Source organism: Corvus moneduloides, chromosome 18, assembly GCF_009650955.1.
Source record: "Corvus moneduloides isolate bCorMon1 chromosome 18, bCorMon1.pri, whole genome shotgun sequence".
NCBI classification, from domain to species: domain Eukaryota; kingdom Metazoa; phylum Chordata; class Aves; order Passeriformes; family Corvidae; genus Corvus; species Corvus moneduloides.
Genome location: NC_045493.1, coordinates 5705081 through 5724340, shown reverse-complemented (window position 1 = coordinate 5724340; position 19260 = coordinate 5705081). Strand labels below are relative to the sequence as shown.

The 19260-nt window shown below is 48.5% G+C and overlaps 2 protein-coding genes across 3 annotated transcripts; one reads left to right on the top strand and one right to left on the bottom strand.

Annotated features, from left to right (window-relative positions):
- Positions 1-40: 40 nt before the first annotated feature.
- SMARCB1 (SWI/SNF related, matrix associated, actin dependent regulator of chromatin, subfamily b, member 1) lies at positions 41-11332 on the top strand. Its single transcript, XM_032127776.1, has 10 exons — positions 41-221; positions 1828-1939; positions 2590-2619; positions 3106-3235; positions 3830-3967; positions 4605-4732; positions 5235-5401; positions 5842-6032; positions 9902-10033; positions 10965-11332. The coding sequence occupies exons 1-10, from the start codon at positions 129-131 to the stop codon at positions 11002-11004; spliced, it is 1161 nt and encodes a 386-aa protein (XP_031983667.1). The 5' UTR covers positions 41-128; the 3' UTR covers positions 11005-11332.
- A 2521-nt stretch (positions 11333-13853) lies between these two features.
- LOC116452904 (derlin-2-like) lies at positions 13854-18732 on the bottom strand. Of its 2 annotated transcripts, none has more exons than XM_032127778.1 (7): positions 18600-18732; positions 18425-18487; positions 17708-17781; positions 17129-17222; positions 15557-15752; positions 15005-15095; positions 13854-14477 (listed from the first exon to the last, which is right to left on the bottom strand). In XM_032127778.1, exons 1-7 carry the CDS (start codon positions 18690-18692, stop codon positions 14363-14365), a joined length of 726 nt encoding a protein of 241 aa, XP_031983669.1. In that variant the 5' UTR covers positions 18693-18732; the 3' UTR covers positions 13854-14362. The 2 variants fall into 2 exon arrangements, with proteins under 2 accessions (XP_031983669.1, XP_031983668.1); XM_032127777.1 differs by having other exon boundaries at positions 18425-18490; positions 18600-18731.
- Between the last annotated feature and the right edge of the window lie 528 nt (positions 18733-19260).

Here is a 19260-nt window from a genome sequence, read left to right as displayed (position 1 = left end):
CGCCCCTCCCGCCGCATGCGCGGAGCGGGGCCCGCACTAGGCCGCGGTGCCGCCCGTTGTCGCTCCCGCCGCCGCAGGGCCGCGCTCCGCTCTCCGGCCGCTGCCGCCGCCCCCCGCCCGCCGCCGCGATGATGATGATGGCGCTGAGCAAGACCTTCGGGCAGAAGCCCGTCAAGTTCCAGCTGGAGGAGGACGGCGAGTTCTACATGATCGGCTCCGAGGTGCGGCCCGGGCGGGAGCCGGGCCCGGGCCGGGCTGGGAGATACAGGGGGCCGGGCCGGGGCATGCGAGGAGCCGGGCCGGGCGGCGGGGGAGGCGGGAGGCTGCGCTCAGGGCGGGGAAGGGGCGGAGGAGAGCCCTGGCGTGGGGGAGCGGCCTTCTGGCCCCGCGGGTCCCCTGTGTCCCCCGGTGGGCGCTGCCCGAGGGCCTCGGCCGTGCTGGGGGAACTGGGGGGACCAGTGCTCCCAGTGAGGGCAGCCCCTGGGACGCGCACGGGTACGTGGTGACCAGATCCTCGCCTGATCGCAGCCTGAGGCCCCGCTTCTGATCACCGAGAATTTCTGTACACAGTTGTTGAGGAGTTTGGACTATTTCATGTGCTGCGAAGCAGCGAATCCCACACCTGAGCCTTTGGGCTCAGAAACAGCACCAAAATCAACCAGTGCAGCTCCTTTTGCCTTGTGCAGACGAGTCTGGTCAACAAACACTGGCGGGCAGAGTTTTAGCACCCCATTGTCTGTGCTGACACTGTGTTGTCCCGTGCTGAGAGAATGTTGAGCCTCCCTGAAGAAGAGCCTTATCCAAGCAAGAAACACTTTAGCACCAGAGAAACAGCTGAAACCAGGAAGAAGTGTTAGTCCCCATCTTGATGCAAAAAAGGGAATACTGGATAAGTTTAACTGCCAGCTGTATAGGTTGAGCAGGGACTAAACACCCCTTCCTCTCTCATGTGAAATATCGAGTTTGAAAGAAAACTGTAACTGCAGTCAGTTGAACTGTAAGATTGCCATACCAGGTATATGGAGAAGGAAGAGGGTTCTTTTTTATCTACCATTAATTTCTGTTTGTTGATGAGCACTGTAGAGTGAAAGATACAGCTAAAAACTGAGATCAAAAAAGAGTTTTCTCAAACAAGGAATAAAAACCTTGTTGTGTGACAGTGTGCCAGTGTCCTGTCAGTCTAAAAATTTGATTTCAGAGTCTAGAAATAGTTGTGTTGTTCAGCAAGGCCTGCTGTAGCCTTTAGCACAGGTGAGGATCTTATGCCAGGAAGAACAGAACTGCTTTACAGATGGTAAGTAAATCTGAAAGATGACTATTGGCAGCAATCACAGTTTTGATGTTCAAAGGGTTTAAAACAAAATACAAGTCTCTGGGCATTTGCTGTTGTCAAATAATGTCTAGATGACTCAGAGGTTCAAAGTAAAAATAATGTGTCAGAGAGCTGGGTATCTGGTTTAGTTTAATTCCAACTGAGCATTGCACACTGATGCAGAAACTGAAGTAAAGAAGGGGTAGGTTGTTCAAGAATACATGCAAATGAATGGAGTGTTTTCCTATTAAATTTTCTATTATCAAGGGCTGGGAGGTTTTTTGTATCTAGTGAATAAGATAGCACTAGTGAAATAAGTGCTGATAAAAATTTTGTCTTCTGTGTTGCCAGAAAAATCTCGGTGCTGTTTGATGCCAAACACAGCACAAAAACCCAACAAAAACACCCTCTTAAGAGGTCTTTCTTATCATTAAAGAGAGCTGAATTTCTTCCAGCTTCTGTTAAAAATCTCTTAAATGGAATACCAGGCCACATCTCCACTTCTCTTCTTGTAGGTGGGAAACTACTTGCGCATGTTTCGGGGTTCCCTGTACAAGAGATACCCCTCGCTCTGGAGGCGACTGGCCACAGTGGAAGAACGGAAGAAGATAGTGGCCTCTTCACATGGTGAGAAGATGAGTAAACATTCCCAGTAATGTTTATCGAAAATTTTGCCTTGAAAAACTGTTCCTGGCGATTCAGAAGCTTGTGCACCTTGAGGGCTGTGTGAATCACTTCAGATTGGCCCAGTGATGGAGCACCCTGCAACGGTGGCACTGGTGGCTCCTGGCTCAGCCTGGCAACAAGTATCACCTGATCCAAAACGTTCTGAAATGGAAACATCCATCATGGAATTCCTGGGGTTGGCTACATTCATCACAAAGCAAAAGCCACATCTCCAAATCAATACAATATTTCAGAAGAGATTTTTGTAGACTTAAGAGGGGCATCCTTGTCTCTTTCGTCAAATAGGGAGGAGTGTTGCAAGAATGCCCCATTGAAGATGTGCATCTTTGCTTAACTTTGCTTCTTGCAGGGACTGGATGTTTGTGCCAGCCAGAATTTGTGGTGTGTTGCTACTGATATGACTTCCACAGGGAGAACATTGGTATTGTTTTTGTTGAGGGACTAATAGCAAGCAGTTAAATTTCTTAGCAATGTGACTTCTTGTATGTTCTGTAGACTAAAGCATAATAAAAATAATTGTTTACTCTGGGCTTATGTCTCTTTCCTCCAAGCACCCTGCTGACCTCTTGCTTTCTTTTTTCCCCCAACAGAAAATCAGCGGTCTCACAGTCCCCGAAGATGTAAGTCTCATCTGCGTGTTTTTCTTAGCTGTGCTAGAGGAAGAATGTCCACTGTGACCTTTGGTGCTATTACAATAATATTAATGCCTAATCCTCTTCCTCTGATCTCTCCCTGTGGTCGCCCCAGTTGTGCCTCCCAATCCCATGCCTAACTCTTCTTTCTCAGAACCTTAGCAGGTCTCCCCAATGCAGATGGTCTCTGTCATTCAACAGGAGCTGTCCTGAGGTTTTTCCCCCTTTCCTGAGTCTTAACAGCTTTTCTATTGGTCATTGCATCTCTATTTCCGACCTTTAAGTCCACTGAGGGTTGATTATTTTCTGGGCCTTGTAAATATCCATGAGAAGATGAAGCCCAAAGGACACTTGTATCTCTGTTTTAGTCCCTCCTGCAGTGACTGAGAGGGCTTGTCACTATGTAGCCTGTTAATGCTACAGTGCTATGTAGCCCTTTTCCAAGTTAACTATTGGCATCTTTCCTGGTAATAGATCATGGCTATACAACATTAGCCACTAGCGTGACGCTGTTAAAGGCCTCTGAAGTGGAGGAGATCTTGGATGGAAACGATGAGAAGTACAAGGCAGTGTCTATCAGCACAGAACCTCCTACCTACCTCAGGTAACCAGTGTCGGTAAGGGCCAAGCTCAGAACGGAGCTGCTTGGAAGATGTCAGCTTGGGCAGGAAGCACAAGGAGTTGCTTAAGCCCAGGCCGTTGTGCAGGGGTTGTTTGCCAGTCTGCATTAAGTCATTTGCACTGTTGGGCAAATGGGGATCTCCAGAGTGTAAGGATTGGGTTACTGCCCACATAAAACAGGAAGAAAAATCTAAGTGTTTGATGATACAACTTCTTTTGCAATTACTGCATTCCATCTGTAACAGATGTTTTACAGAACACTCTCTGCACATACTGCCTTCTGGAGACCTCGCATTTCTCAGCAGTCCTTTTGTAAAGTATAGACAGAAAATCCAAATATGAATCTAGTATTTATAAAGGTGCACCTGGATTCATATCTGATGGATATTTGTGAGCTGGAGAATGGCCTTCCGAGAGGCTGGTGTGGAACATGAGTTCCTTGTGAAACAGTAATGTTGATGGTTCCAGAATAAAATAGCAGGAACTTGTAATAGGACTTAAAGCTTAAAATTACACCATTCCTTAAGTAGCAGCAGTGGTGCTGAGGGCCTGCAGGTTAACATCCCGTCTCCTTCAGAGAGCAGAAGGCAAAGAGGAACAACCAGTGGGTGCCAACCCTGCCCAACAGCTCTCATCACCTGGATGCGGTGCCATGCTCAACAACGATCAACAGGAATCGCATGGGCAGGGATAAGAAGAGAACATTCCCTCTGTGGTAAGACAGCTTCCTGCTTCTGGAAAGTGGAAACAGTTACCAGAATGACATGCTGCCAGGGTAGTACTGATGAGTTCATGTAATGTTGTGATTCATCCCTAACTGACAAAAGACCTACAGGTCATTAATATGGAAGTTCTTAGTTAAATTGTATGTCTTGAGGCTCTTTGTTACAGTAGCCATCCATGGCTCAGAGCTGAGGCTTTCCTTTTGTCAGGAAGATGGTTCATTTTTTTCCCGATGAGTTCCTTCTATTTCCTGCTGATTTGCTGAGCAGTTGTCATTTGAGGAGCCTGCAGACCCTCTGGTTCTCACTGACATATACCAGTAACTTTGATCTGCTGAAGCTCACGACTAACATTTTTTCCATTATAAAAGTTGAAGCAACCAAGATAAATGTAATCCTAGAAAGCTTCCTTGTTTTAGTTGCAGGAATGTGTTATGATAGATGTAATAAAAGCTGATAAACTGGTATTAGTTGCCATAGCCCTGTAAGCTTGCATCGAAGAGTCTGTCTGTAGACTGATCGGGGAGCTGGAGTGTGGGGATTGCTTCCAGCAAATGTTGCCTTCCCTCTATGGATGCCAGATGTGTCATGTGCTCGTTGCATATACTGTGTTGTTGGTCTTCACTTTAGCTTTGATGACCATGACCCAGCAGTGATCCATGAGAATGCATCCCAGCCAGAGGTTCTGGTTCCAATCAGGCTTGATATGGAAATTGATGGGCAGAAACTCAGAGATGCATTTACGTGGAACATGAATGGTATGTAGCAAGGAGAGTTTCCTGAGGCTGGAGAGATAAAGTTGTGTCCTTCACCAAATGTCCTTGCCCCATAGAGACAAAGATTTAAAGCTCTCCCACTTTGGACTGTATTCAGTGCTTGCATCTCTTAGCAAGTGCTCTGCCACTTCCATGTGTTGTAGTCATTCCTGGACATGTGGTCTGAAGAGTTTAACTGGCATATTTTCCTGAGCCAGTTCATCAGCTCACTGGTCTGAGAGTACTCTGTTAGCTGAGGTTAATGGCTGTGGCTTCTGTGGCCACACTGTCTGGATACCATGGAGTGGGTAAAAAAGGCTGTAAGTCCCTGTATCAGTGTGTATGTCCTTATAGACCTGGTACAAAACACCGTTTTAAAAACAAAAGGTAATGCATTTGGAGTTCCCTTTGTCACCTCACCCTGTGGGAGTAATTTTGTATATTCTGTAAGTGGCAGACATTAATTTCTAAGAAAGTTTACAATGTTCATTCTTGTTCTGTACAGAAAAGCTAATGACCCCAGAAATGTTCTCTGAGATTCTTTGTGATGACCTGGATTTGAATCCTCTGACCTTTGTCCCTGCTATTGCATCTGCCATCCGACAGCAGATCGAGTCGTACCCAACTGACAGCATCCTAGAAGATCAGTCAGACCAACGAGTTATTATTAAGGTAATACAGGAAGGCAGTAGAATGAGAGCAGAACTCCCATTTGGGTTTCTCTGCTTATGTTATGGGGGACTAGGAGTACAAAGGCTTCCCTCAGAGCAAAGGAGCTCTTAATTCCAGTCCTGCAACCAGATTCTGTTTTGTCCTTTGTATTGACAACAGAACCAAGGTGATAGATTATTAAACATCCACCTGCCCAGCCTCTGAGATGATGAAATAGTTCAGTTAAAGCATTGGCATATGCCTTTGGAAGAGCTGAACCATAGTGAGCAATGCTGAGTTGTCTTCATGCTACTGGAATTAAGAATTTAGTTAAGGAACTCCGCAGATGAAACAGGAGTTACTGCTCTGTTCTCTTCAGCCTCTGCCTCCTCAGTTCAATTACCTTGGACAAACCTTTGTGAAAGTGGAAACAAATAACCTGTTTCTTCGCTTATCTCCAGCTGAACATCCATGTAGGAAACATCTCCCTTGTAGACCAGTTTGAGTGGGACATGTCAGAGAAGGAGAATTCACCAGAGAAGTTTGCCTTGAAGCTGTGCTCAGAGCTTGGCCTGGGCGGGGAGTTTGTCACTACTATTGCGTACAGTATCCGGGGACAGCTGAGCTGGCATCAGAAGACATACGCCTTCAGGTACTGAGCTGCCACCTCCTTGTATGGCTCTGGGGTGTGTTTGTACTGCATGGGTATCTGCATCAATGGAGCTTAGAACAGCTGACCTGATGCAGAAGGTTTTGTTTGAAATTAGTCCTTATGGCTTGCACCCATTCTGTCCATCTTAACAGTATTCTGTGCTTGTGCCTAAGTATCTTTTTTCCTGTTGGGTCTAATAACATGTCAGGACCAAATACTGATGACTGTCAGTGTCTGCTGACAGAACTAATTAACAGGGACAGTCCCTCTTCCAATGTAAGGTCATGATGAGCCCCAGAAGCATTTTTTGTTTTGTTGGCTTTGCCTAACTTGGGCCATCCACCATTTCAAGCTTTGGTTTTTTGAACTTGGACTGATGGAAACTGTACCTCTCTACCCAGGCTGATGTTAGAGGTGGCTTGATCACAGGCCCTTCTCACAGCTGGAATGCAGCATTGTCAGCTTCGTAATTTGTCTCCTAAATGGCTTCCAGTTGTGCCGTGCAGTGTTCTGTGGTGAGTTCCTGCACTGATGTTATCCACAGCACAGTGCTGAGTCTGCAGCTGTAACAATCCTTTAATGTACACTCTGAGGTTTTGTGACCTTGGGTCATGGTGACAGTCAAGGAAGTTTAAAAGTTCAGCAAATGCTGTATTTGCAGAGGAGGGAATGGTACTGTTGACACCAGTTTTTTAGGGGTCAATTCAAGGAAGCAGGATGACCTGCCTGAGCAGCAAAGGGAAACATGCCTGGCCCTGTCCTAGCTCAGGCAGAGGGCAGGGAGTAGTTGGAGTGGGAGCAAGTAAAGAGGAGCTGGAGACTGTGGGGAAGCTGGCTGCTGCCATGAGCTCTGGTCCTTCTTCCTGCTCCATCTGAAGGTTTCCTGTCTGGCCAGCCTTCTGTGAGAAATAGACACTGATCTGCTCTGACCCAGTTGCTCTTGCACTAGTCTCACTCTGCTTCCTCTGGATGTAGTTTTTATCCTGCCAGTCTTCCACAGCAACTACCTGGTTCTAAAGTGATCCCCAGAGTGATTCATATTAGAAAATGGAAAGGGTCCCTTTAGCAGATGTGAATTAAACTCTGAATTAAATTGTTAGATTGTGTGTCCATCCTGCTGATGTTCCTTGGAAGGTGGGAGGTGGCTCCTACCTTTCCCTCCACAACACCTGACTGGTATTTTCGGTTCTGGCTTGGGACCACATCCAACAACAACAACAACAAAGCAGTGGGTGGGCATTCCTGAGAAGCGATGGGAACTTGCAGGGTGGTAGATGAGAACCTGATACCTGTTGTACTGCAGCACTGTCTGCATTGTGGCCTGCAGTAGCAGAGAGTGAAGTGTCTGTCCATTCTTCCTGTGCTTCTCCATGTATTTCAGATACCCAAGAAAGTAATCTGTGTATGTGTTGACTCTTGGGAGTGGGGTTCATTTTTCCATTTGCTTCCGCTCAGTCGCTGGAACTTGCAGCACGTAAAGTTTCAGTCAGTACTGCCCAGCTTTATGTTAATGCCAACTTCACACTATTCTCTCTAAAAACATATATTGGACCATGGTACTGAAGGGTGCTTCCTTTTAGGGGTAGTTCAAACAGGCAGATTTCAGGCCTCCTTTAGACTGTGGCAGTATTTTAAGAGGGAGAATAAAAAACTAAAAAAGGAACCCCAACAGAACAAAGTACGTAGACATGAGCTGTTCAGAGAGAAGAAAACATCTAATTGAAACCTCATTTTTTCTGTCATAGTACAAACATGTCCTCCTCTTCCCTTTTTTTCTTCCAGCAAAGGAGTACTTTTGAAACTTTACAGTGATTAATGATATTTGGGTTCTGTGGTTGGTTAGTTCCTGAATTTTCAAACCACAGGGGTGGTGGTTGCTCCAGCATCATTCCATTGATGTAAGGAAAGGGTCTGCTTTCGATGTATCAAAAGGACCTTAATATCTCAAGGGACTGGGGTTTTGAGAAGTCATGTGCCTCTTAATCATCTGAGGGAGAGGTGAAACTGTCTTTTAGTTGATGAAAGCCAGGGCACTTTTTTCAGCTGGCCTGCTCTGTGCAAAACAAGGAAAGCCTGAAGTCCAGTGGAAGGGCAGGACTGGAGGCAGACAGGTAACTGCTGCCTGTGGGATTTTCAGGGGGAGCATGTGCTACGATGTTCCCTCCTGGTACTGAGTGTTTCTGGTGGCAGCACACAGTGCTTCATAGCCAGTTTTGCCTTTGGGACCTGAGTGATGGCCCAGGTTCTCTCACACACCAAACCCACATGCCTGAGGAGTCACCTTTCCAAAAGATGGTGTGTTTCCCTGCTTTGTTGGCATGCCCCTGACACTACTGCCAGAGGCCAGGACCCTGAGCAGAGGCAGTGCCTTGCTCTCCTGGGATGCCTGCAGCTGACAGTGCCTTTCAGCCATTCTGGCAGCAGCACTTTCCTCCTCATCAGGAAAAAAACAGGGGAGGAGGAGCTGTCTTACTGTAGAGCTTGGGAGATTAAGGAGGATTTTTCAGTTTCTCTCTGATTCTTTGCTAAAGAAATGTAGTATCTGAATTGCCTTGCAATTAGGTTATGCATGAATCCAGCTTTCCATCCCCCATTTAATTCAGTGAATGCTCAGTGTTAAGCATAGTAAGTGAGGTAGAGATCATGCTATCAGTAACAAAAACCCAGTTAATATCTAGTATTTGGCCTGGAATGTGTGGCATTCTAGGACTAAGATGAAATTCCTGGGTTTGAGTGTTGTTTAGTGGATGTCAGCAGTACTGGAAGTAGATTTGATTAAAGCTTCCTCCCCAGATCAGATACCAAAGGCTCTGGATTAATTTTTCATGGTAGCATTACTTTGAAGACTTGTTATTTTACATTATTAGCTTTGATGCAGATGTTGTGTGTTCCCATGATGATTAGCATTTGCGTTCCTTCCTGGGGGAATGAGAGGGCTGCCTGTGAGTGCTGAAATCCTGTGTAGGGGTGCATGTCCCTGGGGAGGGGGCCGGATGTGTGTGCACACCTGTCCCAGGGCTCCTCTCTCTCACACACACACACACACTTCTGCAGCTAAGGCTGAGCCACTTTTGAAAATTCAAAGCAAACATTTACATTCCGAGGCTCCTCTATATTTATGCTGGGCTTCCGGCTCCACTGTCAATATTTGGGAAGCTACTCTTGGTCAATTCCTGTTGACTTTTACTGAAAAGCAGCTAGTGAAGCAGTAAATATTTTTGTGCATGTGATAATACAGCTGGTCAGGGCAGAGAAATCTCTGAGGAACACATCTTGTGATCTGGGACACAGCCTGGTGTTTCATTGCTCGTTAGCCACAGCCTCTGGTTGCAACAGCAGGTCTGAAAAGACTGCTCTTTCCAGTATCAGGCTCCCAAGAAAGCCAGACTTCTGCCAGGGAGGAGCTGTCAAGAGGTGTGCTGACTATAGTTAGTAAGTCAGAGCTGCAGAACAGCAAGGCTAGACAAGGAGCCCTGTTAACATTCCCAGCTCCAGTGCTGCACTGGGAGTACACCCAGGACTAATGAAATGGGATGAGCTGTGCCTTTTGGGGTTGAACCCTGCCAGCCAGGTATGTAACGGCCTGTGTGGGAGAGAATTGCAGGTCCAGCACAAATCCTTCTCCAGTGGTGGCTGGAGATGGATGTAGCTGCTTTTCCAGAAACTTCAGGTTCCACAAGATTGTAACCAGGAGCCTGTGGTGAACTTCAGGGAACCAGACTGTACTAAGCAGAGTGAAGAAGGAATGCTGAAGCCTGAAACACTGCAAGTGATGCTCTGTTGTCCTTGTGCTTGTGTCTGGGCTGGTAACCCACGGGAGTGCTCTGGGGCCACTGATGGATGTTGCTTTGTTGCCCTATGCCCTGCAGTGAGAACCCTTTGCCGACTGTGGAGATTGCAATTCGCAACACGGGGGACGCTGACCAGTGGTGCCCTCTCCTGGAAACCCTCACAGATGCCGAGATGGAGAAGAAGATCAGAGACCAGGACAGAAACACAAGGTACTGCCACTACTTTAGACAGTTCTCTTGGCCTGTCCCTTGACAGAAGTTACAAGCTTTGATGTTTGTCTTTCCCTCCTGAGAGCCAGCTGGCAGGATGTCAGACTTGCACACCACAGCAGAAAGTTTAGCTGCAGGGTATTAAACTGTTACCACCTTCCTCCACAAACATCAAAATGTCTACTTTAACCATCTCCTGCTTGAAGCGAAGTTTCCTTTTTGTTTTTTTAAACTGTTTTTTTTTCCCTGGGCTCTTTGCTTGTCCAGGGGGGTTGTTTGTATAGGAAGGAATCAATCGAACATACTGGAGTTTCACACACTGTCATGCTACCTAGAATCCTGCCACAAAGCTTCCTTTTATGTAGTGTGAAGTTCAATTTGATGTAGCAATGGGCAAGCTCCCAGTTCTAGCCTGACTGATGCCAACCTGTTTGCCAGCATGGGAGCACTCTGTGGTTCCAGGAGAAGCTCTGCCCACCAGAGACCCGCTAAGTGATGTTTGGCAAGCAGTTGAGAGCTTGCACCTACTCCATGAAATTCTTCCTGGAAGATACAAATGAACAGCTAGTATCTCTCCAAAAGATACATTGTGGAAACAGTAAATATACTGGCTCAGCTCTTCCCCAGGATTTTTTTTTTACTGCCCATTAACAGTAGCACAGTCATTTTGTATATCAGCTATGGCTGACTGAAGAGTTTACAACAGCAGCTGGTTCAATCCAAGTTAATGAGTAAAAGTGCCCTAAAAGCTGTTAGTGAAAATAGTGTCTTAGCCTTATCACCAGGGGCATTCTCAGGTGACTGAGGAGTTCTGTCTATGAATAAACCTGTCTAAAAACTGTGGCAGCTTCCCCAAAAGCATTGGTTTTGGTAAGACCTCACATGACTGTAACATGCACTTACTGTACCTCTCTCTCTCTCTCTCCGTTAGGCGCATGAGACGTTTGGCCAATACTGCTCCAGCTTGGTAACCTTCCTGTTGTGACACTGGTGCTCTTCCTACAGACTTTATCCCTATTCCTCTCCCCAAATGGATCTAGGATTGGCAGGGGTCTTTCTGTCTCTGAAGGGGGCACATTCCACTTGCCACAAGTTCCCAGTACTGCTGACTTCTGCCCCCACCCCCTCCACCCAAATGCCACGTACCAAGAACGCTGCATGAGCAGCGTGATCTAGCTCAGACCTGTGGCAGGTGTTGGAGCCCTTATATACCTGTGTGTGGACAAGTGTAAAGATTCTTTTGTATAGGTGCAACGTGCACTATTAGGACAACTTTTTAAATAAAAGGAATGCATACACCTTGGGCTGAGTTCAGTAAGTTGAATGAACAGTGAATCTCACCATGTTTTGTGCTGTTCTGGTAACTGAGGAGTCCCAGGGCCTAATATTAATGCTTTTGGGTATAGTGCTGAACACCCAACATGCATTCAGTTTCCCTGGGTGCTTTACTTCAACAGGTAAAACAGCCCAAAACCTTTTGGTGCAGGGGAAGGTGAGAAAGAGACTTAAAACTAGAAGCAGCAAACAAATCTCTAAGGATTGGTCTGTTACCACACTTGGCACAGTCTGTAATGAACTCGGGGAGGTGTTCAACTGGTTTACTCAACAAGGTAGAACAATTTAACTGAAATCACAGACTTAAGAGTCATTTCTGTCAGATGTCAGCCTGGTGTGTGGTGAACCCTGTTTTCTCTGAAGACTGCATCTGGAAAACAGCATGGTCTCTGAACTGGTACAGCAGGTAAAGCCTCCAGTCACTGAGACTGCAGCTTCTCTGCAGCCAGTGCCTTTGCTGTGGTCACTGTCAGCACACAACACTGCCAGTTACAGTGCACAGAGCACTCAAAGCAAAGTGGGTGTAATGACTGCCCTTAGCACTGCAGTGTCAGGATTTTGCAACCCTAGAAACAACCTGTCTTTCTCTAGGGAGTTTAAAAACAAAATCCATTGAAGTGAGATTTAAAGAAAAATCCAAGCTTGCTTACAAACTAATTAAAATCTGTCTTGCTGTTGAGGTACCCCATGTCTTTGATAAGAGTTCCTACCATTCACTGCCAGAACTGATGAGTGTTGCAAGCAAGGCAGAATTTACTGGCAGCCTGACAGTTATGCATAGGCCTTTATGATAAAGCCATAGGTTATATGATCCTTGCTGATCCACCCACCCTGCTAGCACAGTCAAGAAACGCTTTCTGGCCTTAATTTATCATGTTTAGATTTGAGTAATAACAGAGACAGTTCTGATTCCTGGCTGGGAGGGAACTTTTTCCAGATGTTAGTCAGCAGAAACTGAAAACCTGCAATTTAGTAATAATATTATTCAGTGTTATCCTAGGCTCCTGTGCCAGAGTCATACTCCATCCATTACTTCATATTAGAGAGGTTGAAAGGTTATTTGAGCAAGTAAGACAAAACCTGGAATTGCTGCTGCATCTTAGCCTCCCATGTAAAACATGTTTTGGCTCATGGACATAAAAACTCCAAGCCTTCCTGAGAACACTTCAGCTTCCCTTTGTTATTTGACCAGGGACTTCTGCCAGCAGCCTCTTCAGGGCATTCGACTAAAATAAGTGTGAAACTGCTGTGGCCTTAAATTAGCATCTGTGGTGCAGTTTTTTTAATTGCTGTGAAGTCTGTGATTACTAATCCTCAAATTCAAAATGAGGTATAGGCACACAAGGACTGCAGCACCTCTCTGTTTCTCAAGCCCAGAGAGGCTGTAGGAATTGTCCCTTGAAGCAGCCAGGGACAAGGCAGGACAGTCAAGGGATCAAGTCCAGAAAGATGGGAACTTCAGCCAGCTTGCTTTATGTAGCATTAGAACTATTGGGAAACAGCCAGAAGCCGCTTTCTTGCTCTACAATCACAATTCCTCGGGTTAATCTGGTACCCTACCTAAAAGCATAGTCCAACTTTTACGTTTCAAAGCCCCATCTCAAGCAATTTAAAGCAGAACACTTGCAGACTTCAAAGACAAACTCTTTCTAAGGACTGAAACAGCAGTTCTGTTATCGTTAGGTCGCGAGCAAAGCACCGGGCAAGTACTTGTTGAGTCTGACACTGCTTTGCCCTTAGTACCACTGTGTCTTCTAGAACAAATTACCACCTCTACAGGCCTCACATCCTCTTCCTAGAGGGAAGCATAAGTGCAGCAAAAGAGCTTGTTCAAGTGAGGTCTGATTTTTGATAAAGTGTTTTCATTGGAAGACCACAGGGGAGCGGGAGTTGGTGTGTGTGGGTGGATGGGTGTGTGTGCTTAATCAGATGCTGGTTACTTGCATTTCTCTTCATAGTTGGTGGTGGTGCACAAGTTTGAGCGGACAGCGCTGTTACTAAGTGAGCTGTCGTAACATACAGTGTGTGCAGATTTGAAGGCTTTTGAGGTCGGGTACAATCACAGTGTGTACTACATTAGCAAGAACAACCAGATCCATTTCATACAAGTGTCAAGGTAGGGACTAGCTTGTTTAGCTTTCCCCTGAAACTCAGATGTTTAAGTTTCAGAACTAAAAAATTCAACAAGAGTGGAATTACACTGCAGGTGCAGTCTTTATTACCAGTGTCAAGTGCTGCTTCCAGTCACTGCCTGGATCAAGTGTCCAGCTCAGTCCCTTTGTCCTTTCCCAGGCACCCCTTTATCCAATTAGACATCCCCCACACTCCTCATGCTCTGTAGCCCTGCTGAAAGAAGAGGGAAGGACATCTTCAGCTAGCCTGAACTTTGCCTTGCCCACCAGAAAAGAAAATCCCAAACCTGGCAGTTTTGAGCAAATTCCTGATGAATTGCTTCCTCTGCCCCTGGCAGAAATGGACACACAACTGAAAAATAAAGACTTTAATGTAAAGACTCTTTGGAAACAACCACCAGAAAAGGAGTGGGGGACATAAAGGAAAGAAAGAGGCTGAGCTGCATTCTACCATGGTACAGAACTACTTCACTGAAAGCCCACAAAGAGGTCTCACAACAGTGAGGGCCAGGTGCATCAGTCTTTGTACAGAGGGCAAGAGTGACCTGGCACACAGCAAGTCATTAAGAGCAGAAGGAGTAACTGGTTTAACACCCCATTTGATACTTATTCCACACCAGTTAACTGAGGAGACATCACAACTTCAGTCCCTGTCCCTAGAACACCTCTGTAAGCATTCAGGAGTTCTTATGTGCAAAGCTCTGTGGATCCACTTTGTACAAGGGGAAGATGGGTTACCCACACAAACAGCGACACACTACACAACAGAATGGCAACTGGTGTTATTCCAGTAGGATCTCTGGGCCACAACATAAGTCCAGCCAGAAGAGAGGAATCAGGCCACATGAAGAAGTCCCCCATGTTACTGTGGATGCTGCTGCTCGTTCTGGTCTTGGTCTCTAGGCTGGTGTTCTGGACGATCCTCAGGGAGAGGGTTGTAATTGGGATCCTCTTCAGGTGTGTCAAAAACCATCTTCCTGGCAAGGGACATGCCCATCCCACCAAGCAGGCAGGTTAGGAAACTGAGCTGAGGATGACAAACCCCCAGCCCTCCTAGGAACACCATGGCCCTCCATGACCAGGTTGTCATACCACAGCCACTGGCCTATTGCACCATCACCCACCATTCTGCTCAGCTCAATACACAGTGATGACAGTACCTCCTTCCTTGATCACTAGGTCAGATTTGAATGTCAGTGCACAAAGCAGAACATACTCTGCTTTCTTAAACCACAAAAATACATCAGAAAAAATCCTACTTCCATCTAGCATTTCCACAAGCAGTAAGAAGACTCTAGTTCTACTAGCAAAGCTGAAGGTAGCAGCATCTGCTGTATGGGCCCTGTACACATGTATATAATGTGCAAATAATGCAGCAAGGGCATGAACTGTGGAGCTGAGGTGCCGTCAGCAGGCAGTTGCCTCTTATGGTCACACTTTTCTATGGAAGTGATTAGGTTGAAAAAGCCCACAGCAAAGCCCAGAAAGAATCAACTTTACTTACAGAAAGCTAGGGGTTAAGAGCAACTTCTTTCCTCCAGGCTGGTTGGGAAAAACATCTTCCAAGAAATAATAGATATGACCCACTGCAATCCCTGGGGAGAGATGCCACCAAGGTCAGGCACAGCTGTGACTCCTTTGCCAGCTGAACCAGAGCTGCTGGCCAAAACTCTTAAGAATCCCTCAGCTGTGTGCCCACATCCAGCTCCCTCCAGAGCCATGGATGCTGTAGTTTGCTGTGATCAGCACAAGCAGGCAGGGAGCCCATCAGCCTGGGGGCAGCACCGCACATCCAGGAGACCAGACACAGCCTGAGTGTCAGGCAGAGCTCACCATATCCAGCTTCTGCCCCCAGGAAAGACACACCAAAAAGCAGGTCACAAGCAAAAGCCCAGGCCCAGCCATCCAGAAACCCAGCCAACTCACTTTAGGAAACCCAACATCTTAGGTATGGTGGAACCAAGAGAGGGTGCCAGTGCCCCAGTAGCACCTATGAGAACTGAGCTCTGTGGCTGCAAGGTGTCCTTGTTCCCATCACCCACCAGCTTTGACTTACCCAGCAAATCAATGATGATGGAGTTGCCAAGGAGCAGAGAGAATCCCATCAGTACCCAGGGCAGGAAGGGGGCTTGGAAGTTAAGAAGCCCAAAAAAGTTCATGCGGATATAAGGGTTCCTGCGACTCCATACATACACCAGCATGATGGTGAAAGCCTGGCCCAGGAAAAACAGGCTGGCAAAGAGCCCAAATAGCTGGGAACTACCGAGTCAAGGAAAAACCTACCCACCCTGTGCACCACCTCCAGGCAGCACAGGGTGCTTTGTGACTAGGAAACCCAAACTAGAGGCAGCTGATCAGAGCGTTCTGAGCCATTGCCTACGTCACCAAGCCTTTCCTGACTGAGATATACTGACCATCACTGTCCCCACACACATCTCCCTCCATGCCACCCCAGAACAAGACACTGGAGTGGCACATGCAGGTTGTTCACTCCTTAAGCTGATGTCTACAACCACCGGAGACCAGAGAGCTCATATAGTCACCTTTACAAAATGAACATCAACATGACCTTTGAAGAAGGGCTCTCACAGTCTTACAGCACTTGGGACAGTGGCATATCTTAACGACTACCTCACATCCAGTATCTGTCTTCTACAGAAGAAGTTTAGCAGTGAGATGGCTCTTGGAATTCACAGTCCTCTTCTTTAGAGCACAAGGAGACAAACAGAGGCAAAGATTTCCTCTATCCTTGTTGTAGTTGGACTCCAAATCCACCCATGGTTAAGCACATGGCTGCTGCAGCCACCTGGATTCTAATGGCTCACACAGCTTCATGCAGAGCTCTGTGAAGACAGCAGTGCTCTGAGCCATCTGCATAAGACAGCAGAAGACATTCAGAAAAGGCTTATGCTTGGGAGGGAAAGATATTTCACCATCAGATTACTGTGTCATGAAAAGGACTTAAGCTGTGTGATGGCACCTCCAGCTACTGACAGGTTGCAAGCTCTCAGCTCACACTGCCCGACGTGCTGACAATGGAGTATGTGGGCAGCCCACTCCTTATCCTCATGGCTCCATGCTCTTGCCTTTGCCCTGAGCCAGCCTCATGCAATCATGCTGCACTCACCAGAGCTCAGGCAGTGGCCCTGTCACAGCTGGACAGGTTCTTGGAGTAGAACACGTGGCTTCCTTTCAGGCTGAGCTTCCCGAGCACACTGCCACATGTCCTCTTCAGGGATGAGGTAGCCCAGCTCCTTGCCAGGGGCATCAGCACTTCTGCAGACACCAGCACAATCACAGGCAGCTTTTCTGTCCTCTAAGAACACTGGATGAGGCACAGGCCAAGACAAGGGTGAGAAAGACAAAGAGCACAAACTGTGCCATAGAGCCAGAAACTGCCCCTGCACCACTTGCTCAGCAGAGCTCTCCCAGGTCACAGGACATGACCCTGGCAGGCCTGGGGCACAAGACCCTCTGCCCTGAGGCACCAAGAAGGTTCCTAAACCAGCTGTGCTGCTCAGCAGGCAGGTACCTGCTCCACACCACAACAAAACCAGCATGCAGAGCCCTACATTATCCACAGCACCTCAAGAGACACCAAAGAGCCTAAACCAACTCAAAAGGATACTGTCATGAGAAACCCTCCAAAGAGGAACATGAAGACAAAGTCAGCCGTCCTTCCACGGAAGGAGCCTTCTTCTAGCATGCGGCAGTACCTGTACCTGAGAGCAGGAGAGAAGGGAGGGGTTGCAGTATAGGAAATTAACAGCTGGCTACCCTGTGCCCCACAGCAAGACTTTATGGGAAATAAGCTGCTGCAAGTTATTTCATCCCAGAAAGCTGTCAGCCAGGTGTCCAAGCCCCAGAGCAGAACAGTGCAAACTTCACCTCACACCACTGACCCCAAGGAAAGAAAGAGGCACCTGCTGTGCTTCAGCCAGAGCTCACCACAGGAATGGGCTCTGCTCTCCAGCATGAGCCACAGCAGCAGCACTGCCAGCTTCCTCAGCCTTTTGGCAGGGTCTGCCCCGCAGCAAGCAGAGATGGAGGGGCAGGAGGGTCATGGCTTCCATTCAAAAGAGCCAAGGGAAGAACCCACAGCCCTAGACTGCTGCCAAGGCAAGTCATGCTGGGGAAGAAGACGGATGGAGGGAATTGCATCTAAGCCAAAATGGGAGCAGAGAATTTCACTGAGACCAAAGGATACAGAAATATCATGTTGAAAAAGAAACTGAATCCCAGGGGCCCAAAAAAGAGGAAGTTGGTGATCAGCCTCCATATCTGAAAGAGAAGAGAGAGAGGAGAGGGAAAAGGAGGTGGACAGAGGTCTCTTCTCATCACATATAGAGCAGCCCATCACATCGTCCACAGGGAATGCTCAGTCATGCACCTGTCCCTTCAGAACTACCCCAGGACACCAGACTCTAGTAGGACATCCTTACATAATACTCTGATACATCAGGGTATCTCACCTTTTCAGGTGTGGGAAAGAAGATTTCTCTACTTTTCTGGAGAGGACAAGCAGCCACAATTCAGCACCCAGAGCCAAATTAATTACTTTTCATGCTTCTCTACAATAAAGCCTTCTCCAACCAGCCCAACAGCAGCTGCCACACACAGTGTAATAGAGAAGGAAGAGATGGGTTTTGAGTCAAGGAAAAAAGGAAATGCCAAGATGGTGTGTGGCAGGGAAAGGCTGGAAGGAGTTATCTCCATGCAGGTGCCTGTGACAAGAGGGGACGCTGTGTTGATGACCCAGCTTGCACCAATCAGGGAAGGTTGGAGTAGTGGGAAAGGAGCCCCTTGGAATGACACAGCACTCCCTGGCCACCCTAGGGAGCAGGACACCCAAGGCCCATCCTGTCACACTCACCCCTCGCTGGGAAGAGGCACAAGGGGCCCCAAACCCCATGCAAGGCCTCACCTGGAATTTCCTGAAGATGAGGTCGGGGTTGAAGTACAGCTGGAAGGGGGTGATGAACTCCAGCTGCTGTGGGAGACAGGCAGAGCAGCTGCTATCACCCGCTGCCCTCGGCCAGCCCCGACTCCCGCCCCGCAGCCCCCCGGGACCCCGTGCCCCCGGCCCGGTCCCCGCTCACCACGGCGGCGGTGGTGAGCACGCAGGCGGTGGTGTAGGCGCGGGTCACGGCCGGCATGCCCAGGTACTCCTGCGCGAAGCCCTGGTACGCCATGGCCGCGCCGCGCCGCCCTCCCGACGCGGCGCCTTTAACGCCGCCCCGCTCCTCCGGCACGCTCCGCCCCCGCGGGGCGCGCCCGGCCAATCCCCGCGCGACAGGCGGCGCGCGCCGGCCAATAGGAACGCGCCTCATGGCCCCGGCCCGCGGCCGCCGCCAACCCGGAGCGGACCCGCCGCGGCCGGGGATGGGACCGGCCCCGGGCCCGCCCCCGGGCCAATGGCAGCGGCAGCGCCGGGGACGGGCGGACGGGGGAGGGCGGGGACGGGAAGCGCGGGTTACGAGAGTTCCGGGGGCGGCAGTCACCGGCAGAGGATGGCGAAGCACCTGGGCTGGGATGGCACGCCGCACGCGGGACTGTGCGGGCCGGGGCAGTGCCCGGGCTGAGGCCCGGGTTCTGGGACAGTGACCTGCCCGGCGGGGGAAGCCTGCACCCGGTTCCTGCACCGGCCGAGTTAGCCGCGGTGCGCTAAGATGCGGTCCCGCAGTGTCGAGAGCCGGCGGCTGTCAGCGCGTTGTTCCCCGCGCACCCGCTGGCTCGGAGGGAGAGGAACCCGCTGCGGGG

Bases quoted from the DNA above. Each gene is read 5' to 3' on its own strand.
- SMARCB1 (XM_032127776.1), top strand. From the start codon at position 129: ATGATGATGATGGCGCTGAGCAAGACCTTCGGGCAGAAGCCCGTCAAG. The intron at 222-1,827 runs GTGCGGCCCGGG...CTCTTCTTGTAG, and splicing joins TCTACATGATCGGCTCCGAG to GTGGGAAACTACTTGCGCAT. The intron at 6,033-9,901 runs GTACTGAGCTGC...TATGCCCTGCAG, and splicing joins CAGAAGACATACGCCTTCAG to TGAGAACCCTTTGCCGACTG.
- LOC116452904 (XM_032127777.1), bottom strand. From the start codon at position 18,692: ATGGCGTACCAGGGCTTCGCGCAGGAGTACCTGGGCATGCCGGCCGTG. The intron at 17,782-18,424 runs GTGAGGCCTTGC...CTTCTCTTTCAG, and splicing joins TCATCTTCAGGAAATTCCAG to ATATGGAGGCTGATCACCAA. The intron at 15,753-17,128 runs GTATCCTTTTGA...GGTAGTTCCCAG, and splicing joins TTGGAGGGTTTCTCATGACA to CTATTTGGGCTCTTTGCCAG.